Below are 12390 nucleotides of genomic sequence, written 5' to 3'. Positions count from 1 at the left end.
TCTGACGGCATTCTGTCTGCTACAGAGAGAAAGCTTGAAACACAGTCTCTCATTTGTCGAATCAGAACCAATCCTGACTTGGGTTCTATCTAAGCCCAAGTTTGGGTTTTAGTCGGGTTTAAGCTTTTAAAATCTTGTCTCAGCTTTAAACTATATATTACAAATGTCCGGCCTCATTTTACAGGATTTCGTTAACAAAAGCTATTTGTATTCATTTTTTACCTGAAAAAGATCTATTGAAACATTTGATATGATAAAAAGATTTCATTATTCATAATAGGGAAACAATAAAGTTGATAAAGTTTGAATCCAAGTTTTTGTTTAAAAAAACTGATTATTTTATTTGTATAGGGTCTCTTTAATTGTGATTAGTGCATTTCTTGGTTGAAAAAAAAACAATTGAAAAACTAAAAGAATCAATCACATTTTATGTTAGAAAAACGACTTTATCCTCAAAGATTATTCAGCAGATGAAGGTTTAAAGGATACCGTTGTCTTAGCCATCAAAATCAAAACAAAACAAAAAAATAGAAATTGTTTAAAAAAAATTGTAAATCTAATCGTGTTCATTTACCTAGAAACATTTAAGCCGAAAGATCCATGTTTCTGTTACTCCATTTCCATGAAGAGAGGGGGCTATCATTGTCTACCCCCGAAATAGAGAAGTAGAGCAGGCATTAAAACAAAGCACGCTTCTAGATTTTAGATCTATGTATTGTACCATTGTATGTAAGTCGTAAATGTCATCCTGAGAAATTCGATCAGTCAAGAATCAAGCTCAAGTATCAATTTGTACAACTACCTAAGTAACAATTTTGCGGAAAATCCGCAGAAATTCCCAGGAATCTTTCACAGGAAAATCCGGTGAAAATGTCGACAGCTATTCCGAAGAATTTCTCGAAACTGAGTCTCAAAACTGTGATCCCCCAAAAATCTCTTATCTTTGGGACCAATTCTGGGGAATTTCTCGAGAATTTCTGAGGTAACAGTTACAGAATATGATTCTCGAGAAATTTCTCGGAAATTCTACAAAGAAAGTCACCACATTTGGAGAATCTGGGGAAATTCCTCATTTTTGTTACCTGGGTTTTAAAGGTACCTTATCGGTTATCAGAACACGTAAAATATCTATATATAAAGTAGTAGTAATCTCTGATGACCAAGTATAACTCAGGAACGCCTTAACCGATTTGCCTCAAATTTTGATTAGGATATACTCTGTAGAACCACGGGAATAGTCTAATTGCCTGGCTTGAACATTCTTAGTTGAGCAAGGGTTGACTTTTTTAAGGAAAAATCCAGGAAAAGGTTGTTTTACATGAAGTAGAATTTCTATCTAAACATATATATTAATTACCAACAGAAGTTCCCGGCGTTGCACGTTGAATTTTAAATATACTTTTAAAAATCGATTTTGAATATCAAAAAAATTCTATTCTTTTTAACCAACTTTTGTACCCATGGGTTTCATAAAAACATGTCAGTCAGTCTTGTCTAGCTGTTTGGCCAGCTATATCACGGGCAACGCCAGGCCCTTCAGCTAGTATTATGTAAGAGCTAATATATAGTGATAAGATATATTGATAGAAGACTAGCTGTAGTTCCCGCGTATCTATATAAATATATATATGCATGAGCGAAGAGCTTTATTATACAGATAGAAGTCTAGCTGAAGTGTCCTGCGTTGCCCATGGAATTTTGAAGCACTTCGAAAAAAAAATTGGCCGGCTATACGCAACATATATATATATGAACGTCTTGTTCTATTATATAGAATAGATACTATAGTTACAAAGTATGTATACTAGTTTTGCATTGATAAGTATATTTGCACAAAAATGTCTATATATTTTGTTTTATTTAGTTTCTATATCATTATATTACATAGATAGAGGTGAAAATCATTTTCTAATGATTTCATTAAATTACTAATATGAGGAGATTTGATATAAATTTGGGATAAAAATGTTAAGTATTAATGTAAAATTAGAAAAATAGAAACAATTGTCGTAAACAGCAAACACATATTGTTTTGAATTAAATCAACTTTAAATTAACTGTTATTGCTGGAAAATATTAGTATAACTGAAATAGATCTGTTTAAAGGAAATGCGAACGTAATTTTCAATAATTTTTTTTAATTGTTACATTTACATAATCTAAAGAATAAATGCACCCTTTACACCTTTGTCATTATATAAAGACTTGGCATAAGGTTTTAAACGTAAAGAAATATGCTTTAATATGTCTAATAAAGATGACACAAATGTCGTCTTTTCTATGAATAAAAGGTTCTAGGAATTTTTAAGCATATATTACATAGTACAATACAACGCTGGAGCATTAAAAAAATGTGTTGATATTAAAAAGTCAGACTCTAAATAACAACGCATAAATAACTTCCAGTATATATATTTCTTATAACTTATTACTAGAGGGTTCAGAACTAGAGTCAATATCGAAATCACACGTGTAGATGTTTTTTCAGTACTATGCCCCGTATCCGTTCTATCTCATTCTGTTGAATCTTGTGGAACTAGTTTAACGCGGCCAGGCATAGTCTTCCACAATGATATACTTTAATTTATTACCAATTGCAACGTTTTGTTATTTTTTACTCGACCCAACATTTTGGTTCAACCCAGGACTAGAGAAGAGCGCGATCAGCTATTTTTCATTTCGTTCGTTTATTTGTTTGCGAACTTCACTTTTTTTCAATAGTTAAAAATTGATTCCTTTCGTTCTCAAAATTATCGTTAATTTTCAATTAATTATGTTCGTTTTCAGTAAAATCGTTTTTTGGTAAGTTAAAACTATTGTTTTTTTAAAAGTTATTTTTGCAAAATCATTTAGAAAATTCGTTTGTCTATTAAAAAACGACAGTTTTTTCAAGTTTGTTCAAACAAACGATACAGAAATCGTACATGCGCGATCAAGATCGTTTGAACGATTTTAAACTGTTTTTTTAAACAATATTTTTTTCTCTTAACCCTATGAAATGAAATGCATGTTCATAGTCCAATTTTTCATGGCCAGCACCCAAACTTAAATAGTTTGGATGCTAGGGAGGGTGGAAAAAATTGCTTAAAACGGTTAAAAAAAAGTGTGACACATGTTTCAACATGCATTTTTCATGGGCTTTTCAAAAATATAGTTTTTAATATAGGGCTATTTAAATTTTTTTAACAGACCGGACTTTTTTCCGCCCTGTACCCTACCCTTTAAATAAAAAAATATTTTTTTAAACAAAAATCCTTTAAATTACTTAATGATATCAGAAAAACTTTGTTCTACATATTTGCCTATTTTTTATACAATGGAGTTGAATTGAAAAATTTCAAAATTAGCTTTATTTTAACAATTGATCATCATATTCTTTTAGAGATAAACAAAATTTCGTCAATTTCCGACCATTTTAGCATGTAAAGCTTAATTTTCTATAATATGTTTAAATATTAATTGCTTGACATCTTAAACCACTTCTGTGTCCAATGACTTCATAAATATATACAAGTGTAGGTTGCGCACTTTTCTGATAAATAAGTTATTTTATCTTACACTAAAAGTCGTTTTGTTATTGCATAATTTGTTTCAACTACTCTTTAGGTCTGGAAAGGCTCCTACTCTAATATACTCTCTGCAGCGTTTGTAAAGTTAGGGTTATAGAAACATATTAAACAAGGCTAGTCATTGATTGGGGAATAAACACTGCGAACCAAGATGTGCACAGACCAATCAGTATTTTACTAATTACAGATTTCTGAAGTATATGGCACTTGGTGAGGTAAAACTAAGGCCTAAGACTTTTCAAAGCTTTTAAGTCGAGGTTGTCAGAAAAAATGCTGAATAATTTCCAAAGTTGTCTAGATATCAGTGTACTTTAGACATGTAGACAGTTTTTATCAGGGATGGTTCTACAATCAGTTTGTATAAAACAGATTAAATACATTGATAACCAGAAAGCTCTGAAATAGGAAGACGACATTTAGACTCAAGTTATGACTGTAAATAGTTCAATAAGCGTAGAACACAGCAATTGTGCAGTGTAAACAGTCCCATTTCCCTAAATTAGTGTTTAAAAAAGTGTTTAGTAAAGCTATTTGCTTTGTAACAACATCTTTCCATTTCAGAGTTTCCTAGTTATCACTATTCACTATAAATAGAATTCAACAGGTCAGATAGTTTCACTAGACGCTTATTACATCACGTATTAGGTGAAATGGTTCTGTTTACATTGAACAATTGCTGTGTCGCATTTAAAGTTATAACTTGAGCTTATAAGTCGTCTTCCTGTTTCAGAGTTTCTGGTTATCAATGTAGAGTGTAGAGTGTCCCCCAAAAAACTTCCCTTCTCTCATTCAATTCCGTCAAAAATAATGCAAGACACCTTATTTACTTTAATACTAGCTAAAAGGCCCGGCGTTGCACGTGGAAAAAGAATAAAAATTATTTTTTTTTAAATTGAAAAAAAAATTTCGAATTTGATAGCCTAAAACACCCCCCGGTCACCCCTGAGTGTCAACAAAAATTTCTACCCAATCGGTCCAGCCGTTTAGCCAGCTATACGCAACATATATATACGAATGTCTTGTTTTTTACTTAAATATTTAAAATATATACCCCATTAAAGAGGTATCAAATAGCAAATCTAAAAATTATCACTTAATGGATGAGAATGGGTTCAAAAGTAAAGACTCCCTGAACTTTAAACAAGGACGTCTAGTTTAACGTGATACTGGCAATGGCAAGTTTTAATCTCTGGTGGCCATGCCTTTATAAACATTAAAAAAAAACAGGTTTAAAGAATTTCTTTATTTAGAACAAAAGTCTAGATTGCAGATAAATTTGAAATCATACAATTTTGTACAATAATCATTATTTTATTAATTTGAAGATTTCAGATTTTGTTGGAAATGGATCCACAATTAAAGAAAAAAGTTGTTCTGATAACAGGTAGAGATGGGAGCGTTTTTTTCTTCATTGTGTTCTTTCAATAATTGTAAACGCCCACTTTCGTTCGTATTTTTTAATCACTCAAAAAACAAATTATTAGTTCGTTCTGAAACTAACCATTCAGTTTCCATTTATTTCGTTCGTTTTCTCACTGAATAGTCTTTATGTAAAATCGTTCGTTCATGCCCTAAAATTGTTATTTTAGTGGAGAAACAATCTTTTATTCAAAAGTTTGTTAAATAAATCGTTCATTCAGTGAAAAAACTAAAGTTTTTTTTCAAAGTTTGTTTGAAAAAATCGTTTTTTCAGTAAAAAAGTATTGTTTTTTTTTTTCAAATTCCTTTGAACAATCCAAGAAGTTCGTTCATTGTTAGTTTTTTTGAATGATACCAACGATACCCATCTCTAATACAGGAAGAATAAAATGTACTTAGTAATAATGTCTTTCTCAAAATTAAATCAAACTTTAAGGAGTTAGCTCTGGTATTGGGAAGGGGACAGCCATCAAATTTGCAAAATTAGGTTGCAGGTACTTCCCTTGGAGAGCTGATGATGGTGATAATGATTCATAATTTTAGAGTAGAATTCTAACTCTCTCGGTTAACTTTTTTGTAAATATTTATTTATGCATATCTGATCTTATAACTAATATTATTATTTATTGTTCAATGTGCAAAATATTTTTCATTGCACTTTCATTTTCTTTTCATAAATATTACGAATTATGTAAACAAAGATGCAGTTTACACAGCAAATTAAAGTAAATTGAAATTGCATTTTCATTTTTTTGATAAATATTACGAATTATGTAAACAAAGATGCATGTTAAATGTTCACAAAGCAAACTAAAGTAAATTGCACGTACAATCTGACATCATTTCAATCACTTAAACTTAAAATGATAAGAACTGTTTAGACTAAGTATAGTTCCTAGAAGAAAGGAAAATAATAAGAACTGTTTGGACTAAGTTTAGTTTCTAGAAGAAAGGAAAATAATGAGAACTGTTTAGACTAAGTATCGTTTCTAGAAGAAAGGAAAATGATGAGAACTGTTTAGACTAAGTATAGTTTCTAGAAGAAAGGAAAATAATAAGAACTGTTTAGACTAAGTATAGTTCCTAGAAGTAAAGAAAATAATAAGAACTGTTTAGACTAAGTATAGTGTCTAGAAGTAAGGAAAATAATAAGAACTTTTTAGACTAAGTATAGTTGCTATAAGTAAAGAAAATAATAAGAACTGTTTAGACTAAGTATAGTTTCTAGAAGAAAGGAAAATAATAAGAACTGTTTAGACTAAGTATAGTTTCTAGAAGAAAGGAAAATAATAAGAACTGTTTAGACCAAGTATAGTTGCTAGAAGTAAGGAAAATAATAAGAACTGTTTAGACTAAGTATAGTTGCGGGAAGAAAGGAAAATGATAAGAACTGTTTAGACTAAGTATAGTTGCGGGAAGAAAGGAAAATGATAAGAACTGTTTAGACTAAGTATAGTTGCTAGAAGAAAGGAAAATAATAAGAACTGTTTAGACTAAGTATAGTTGCTAGAAGAAAGGAAATGCTAGAAGAAGTTGCAGAAGAATGTCGGGCTAAGGGTGCACCAGAGGTGGGCTTTTCAAAATCACATAAACTGAAAACAACAAATTTTTAAAATATGGATTTAAATCTTTGTCTATCTTTATTCTAACTTTAATTACAATGCTTTTAAAGAAAATGTTAAAGGAAGTGCAGAATTAAAGTAGGTATTATTAGCTGAATTAGAATTGAACTCAAAATCGATCGCTATCCCTTTTTCATCTTTCTGATGCGTCTGTAATGAGAAAAGAGTTGCTAACATTGTGTAGAGTATGCCTGTGATTTAGTGAATATGGGCTAAAATTGAAAGTAATAATTTTGAATTCAATTCAAGTCAAGGCAAAAAATACCACAGTTGATTTTTTAAGAATACTTCCTTTAAAGGTAATTTCAAGTGATCCTGTATTAATAGATGGCAATGCCCGATTCACAACGGTACCCTTAAGAGCTTTGTCTGATCAGATGAGTTAGATATTAATGTTTATAATTTTGATAAATGATTATTTTCAAATTTGGAATGAGAATAAGGTTTCAGGGGTACCGTGTTAAATCGAGGATTGCAATCTTTGCAACAAGGTAACTTTAAATACGCTTTCAGTCCCTTTAAACATTCTATTTTTCAGGTTTTAGTCTGCTGTCATGACCTGTCTGTTGAAGAGGAATGTGTTGCGGTTGTTAAAGAGACAATTGAAGCTTTTAATGGTTTTATTTTAAATTATATTAAAACAATCCTTCTTTTAAGGAAATAAAAAACATTAGAAAAATTAAAGAAACTATTCTAAATTAATATATTTAGACATTGATGTACTGGTTAACAATGCAGGGTGTGTCTGTAAAATATGTAGGTTCAAAGATAGAATAATAAATAATACACTTTCTGATTTTATTTTTAAATATTTTGTTGCAGGTTCTTTAGCTGAAACCACTACTGAGGATTTTACCAGGATAATGAATGTAAATGCAAGGTTTGATTTTAATATTTTCAACTTATGCATTCATTCTCAAGCTTATCAGGATCTTACCAATTACTCCTTCTAAATGAAATTCAGAAAAGGGTTTTCAGTCTTGTTATCCAAAGCTTCAAACTTTCATATAATAAGGCTGGACAAGTATATATTATAATTATGTTTCTTTATAATTCTATGCTCTTCAAATAATAATAAGCTAGCAGAAATCAAGGTTCATAAAGATTTCTGATTAATCTTCTGAGCTTGTATTCTTTACTAAAAAAACTTGATCAATCCTGCTCTAAACCAACCTCTAAACTAGGATCAATCCTGCTCTAAACCAACCTCTAAACCAGGATCAATCCTGCTCTAAACCAACCTCTAAACCAGGATCAATCCTGCTCTAAACCAACCTCTAAACCAGGATCTATCCTGCTCTAAACCAACCTCTAAACCAGGATTAATCCTGCTCTAAACCAACCTCTAAACTAGGATCAATCCTGCTCTAAACAAACCTCTAAACCAGGATCAATTCTACTCTAATCCAGGATCAATCCTGCTCTAAACCAACCTCTAAACCAGGATCAATACTGCTCTAAACCAACCTCTAAATTAGGATCAATCCTGCTCTAAACCAACCTCTAAACCAGGAGCAATCCTGCTCTAAACCAACCTCTAAACCAGGATCAATTCTGTTCTAAACCAACCTTGAAACCAGGACCAATTCTGCTCTAAACCAACCTTGAAATTAGGACCAATCCTGCTCTAAACCAACCTCTAAACCAGGATCAATCCTAGAACCAACCTCTAAACCAGGATCAATCCCACTATGAGCCGATTTAAATGGCAAATATGATATTGACAGTGAGAAAACTATGGCAGCAATATTTGTTAATAACAGAGCATATTTCTTGCTTTTTTGAAATGTCCAATTTTGGTATACTGTGAATGTATGTCCTATGCCGCTATTTCTAAGTGCATATGAAAATTATAACATAATTTTAAATAATTTTGTTTAGATCTGTGATGACCTTAACTCAACAATGCATTCCACATCTAACAAAATCTAAGGCATTAATCTATCTTATCTTGATAATTTAAAATAGAGATTTTTTGTCCCCAGGACAGGACCGGGTTGTACCCAAAAATCCCAAATTTGATAAATAAATTATTTTCTTATAAATTAAAATTGTATCTTAGGGTTCAGTGGTAAATATATCTTCGATTCTTGGAACACATGCTACACCAGGGATGGCTCCCTACAGTATGAGTAAAGCAGCATTGGATATGCTTACAAGGTAGGTTGGATATGCTTACAAGGTAGGTTGGATATGCTTACAAGGTAGGTTGGATATACTTACAAGGTAGGTTGGATATCCTTACAAGGTAAGTTGGTTTGATAAAAAACTTATATTTCATGAATGGCAGCAATGTAAAGAAATATGAGTATCTATCTGTTGAGTTACTCAACACAACCAATTCCAAGGCAAATAGTTGGATTAAGCTAAACTATGTCTACAAGTGTGATAAGGAATTTTAAAACTATTACTTGTTTTAGGATGTCAGCTCAAGAATTGGCTGCAGTTGGAGTTAGAGTTAACAGTGTTAACCCAGGGGTGGTTTATACAGAGGTTTTTGATAACTTAGGTATGCATGTTTATGTCTTTACCAACTTATTGTGGTTATACTTGAGCCAGCATGAAAACCTAAAATGGGAAACAGATTCAGAAAATCCTGAAAGAAAACAGCCCTTCGGTTCCTGGGGTTATATTCAAAACATTCTTCTTATATTGTTAATAAATAATAAGAAAAGGGACTGTGCACCTAATTTCAAGTGACCCTCCATATAAAGATGACAATGCCCGATTCAAACGTTACTCTTTCTGATCATAAATATAAAAGATATTGTCGTTTTCTAGGTTTAAAAGAACTTAATTGTGACAATTGTTAAATGTTTTCCTGTAGTAGAAATGCACAATTTGTAGAGAAACCACAATGGAAAATAATCAGTTTTTAAAATTATAAACATTTTTACCTAATTCCTACTTGATCAGACATGGCTATAAAGGGTAGGGTTGTGAACAGGAAATTGCCATCTTTGTGTGGAGGGTTAATTGAAATTACGCTTACAGTCTCTTTAAGCTAAGACTATGTTTATCTTCTTCTTTAAAGGAATGAATGAAATAGAGCGGGAAGCGTTTATTAAGAGGTCCTGTGACATACATCCACTAGGACGTCTTGGAACTATTGAAGAGGTGATTTAGTTCTTAATCTGATTTAGTTCTTAATCTGATTTAGTTCTTAATCTGATTTAGTTCTTAATCTGATTTAGTACTTAATCTGATTTGCCTAAAATATGTGATGTTGCAAATATTTTCTTTAAACTAATGGTTTCTGGCCTGATCTCCCTTGTGGTCAGAATATATATAGTATTTATTGCACGTATCCATTTCTTTTGAAGTCAGACGGATCAAGTTAATCACATTCTATAGATTAGAACTATCTCTTTCAAAAGTTTTGACCTGAGGAAAAACGTAATCATTCTGAGCTAAAAACTTTTGGACACTTTTGAATTCTGCTCTTTTTCCTTCTTTTTGGATATCCAAACTAAATTCCGACCAATTAATTAGCGCGCAAAATTTCAAATTATCCGACTTCTGGTTGGCTGTTCAGGATTCTGCATACGCGATTCTGATTGGTTGAATTTCATACACTTTTCTGGATACAAACAAAAATTAAATTAATCTTGAGATTAATAAAAAGCATAAATCTCAATATCCACAATTTTAAAGTTTTCAACTCTGGTTATATTTTTATAATTTTTTTATTCTTTTAAGGTTGCTAACGCAATAATATTCCTGGCTTCCAGTTTATCCTCATTTACAACAGGTATATTTATAAAACACATTTTGTACTAAATTAGCCTGGGAACCCAGCTTTGCCCTGGGAACTCATAGTTACTCTGGGAACTCATAGTTACTCTGGGAACTCATAGTTACTCTGGGAACTCATAGTTCCTCTGGGAACTCATAGTTACTCTGGGAACTCATAGTTACTCTGGGAACTCATAGTTACTCCAGGAACTCATAGTTACTCTGGGAACTCATAGTTACTCTGGGAACTCATAGTTACTCTTGGAACTCATAGTTACTCTGGGAACTCATAGTTACTCTGGGAACTCATAGTTACTCTGGGAACTCATAGTTACTCCGGGAACTCATAGTTCCTCTGGGAACTCATAGTTACTCCGGGGACTCATCATAGTTACTCTGGGAATTCATGGTTTCACACGCTATTTACCCACGCTTGCTAGAAAATTACGATTTTTCTATTTTTCCCTTTAAAAGTGTAACAACTCAATTTAGAATCTCAAAATCAAGCTAAGAACATTCCCTTGGTTCTGCCTAGTTCCAGAATCAAAATTTGAGACAAATCGTTCAAGAGGTTTCTGAGTTACGATCGTCCATAAAAACAAATAAACAAACAGAATTGGTACACTATTCCTGTTATTGGTAAACATTCTTGCCTGGATACTGAAGTGTATCTGATGTTGTTACAAGTTAAATAGTTTTACTAAACACTTATTAAATCAATAAATTTAGTAAAATCCGTATTCTGTACACTCCACAGTTGCTGTGTCTCACACTCATTGGACGTTTTATAAGTAATAACTTCACTCTAAAAGTCGTCTTTTTATTTATGATTTTCTGGTTATCACTGTATGCTACCATAGGTGTTTAATTTTTGTTACATGAAAGCAACACATAGCCAATATATAATAGGATATTTTCGACTTTCAATATAGGATTTCTAAATTATACTTGAAAAAATAGCATAACCAATATATAATATGATATTTTCAAGATAGGATTTCTACATTATACTTGAAAAAATAGCATAACCAATATATAATATTATATTTTCAAGATAGGATTTCTAAATTATACTTGAAAAATTTGCATAACCAATATATAATATGATATTTTCAAGATAGCATTTCTAAATTATACTTGAAAAATTTGCATAACCAATATAATAGGATATTTTCAAGATAGGATTTCTAAATTATATTTATAAAATTAAACGGTAATAAATTAACTGTAATTGTAAAATCCATCATATACCCTTTAAAGATATAATTCAATGATTTCATAATTGTACTCTTTCCAATCCAACATCACTAACTTTTAAATAACTGTAATTTTTGCCATAGTATATTTGATTGTAATCCACAACATCTTCACATGGCTAATAAATATATCTTTTACCAACAAATCAATCAATATAAGCTTTGTCATTTTAGATTTTAAGATTTTTTGATTATTAAATATTTTAATATTTCAGGACAGATCCTATTTGTTGATGGAGGGTTCCATGATACGACTAGCAGTAAACCATTATATGCTTAATCTAGTAAAGAGATATTGGACGTACATTGATCAGTGGACTGCAGTGGACTGCAGAACGCAGCTTAATTTTGGGCAAGGTTTAAATAGTGTGTATGGCTTGTTAACTATTATCTTTAATAAATATTTAACAAAAAGGACTAAAATAAATTGTTTATTAATTTGTGATATATTGTACTATTAAAACTGTCATTTAAAAAATTACGATTAAGAATAAAGAAGTTCTATACTGTATTCAGTTTCCTAGAAATTTTTTTCGGTATCCTTAATTCTGAGTCCTTGATTTATGAATAAAGTACGAGCATTATCGTTAACATAATATTAAGGTAATGCAAAAAAAAATTACATTTCTTTTGAGAACCCTATTTTCTATTGAGAAAAGAATTTTAAGAATTTTCAGCTTTGTTATTTAATAAAGGCTTCTCAAGCATATCATGCTCCCTTTACTGCTATCCGAAGTTTGGATAACGGCTGTCCGCTTGAGAAAGAAAGTTTGTAATGTTCTAGAGTGG

At 31.2% G+C, this 12390-nt stretch overlaps 1 protein-coding gene across 1 annotated transcript; it reads left to right on the top strand.

The window, feature by feature from the left end:
- The first annotated feature begins 4854 nt into the window (after positions 1 to 4854).
- LOC111715331 (3-oxoacyl-[acyl-carrier-protein] reductase FabG) lies at positions 4855 to 12046 on the top strand. Its single transcript, XM_023490653.1, has 12 exons — positions 4855 to 4953; positions 5425 to 5482; positions 6481 to 6556; positions 7149 to 7227; positions 7322 to 7366; positions 7433 to 7490; positions 8492 to 8543; positions 8673 to 8770; positions 9031 to 9119; positions 9645 to 9727; positions 10310 to 10361; positions 11817 to 12046. The coding sequence occupies exons 1-12, from the start codon at positions 4914 to 4916 to the stop codon at positions 11879 to 11881; spliced, it is 795 nt and encodes a 264-aa protein (XP_023346421.1). The 5' UTR covers positions 4855 to 4913; the 3' UTR covers positions 11882 to 12046.
- Positions 12047 to 12390: the final 344 nt, after the last annotated feature.

Source organism: Eurytemora carolleeae, unplaced genomic scaffold (genome assembly GCF_000591075.1).
Source record: "Eurytemora carolleeae unplaced genomic scaffold, Eaff_2.0 scaffold1763, whole genome shotgun sequence".
NCBI classification, from domain to species: Eukaryota; Metazoa; Arthropoda; class Copepoda; order Calanoida; family Temoridae; genus Eurytemora; species Eurytemora carolleeae.
Note: the sequence above shows the minus strand (reverse complement) of the source record. Positions and strands in the feature narration are given on the sequence as shown.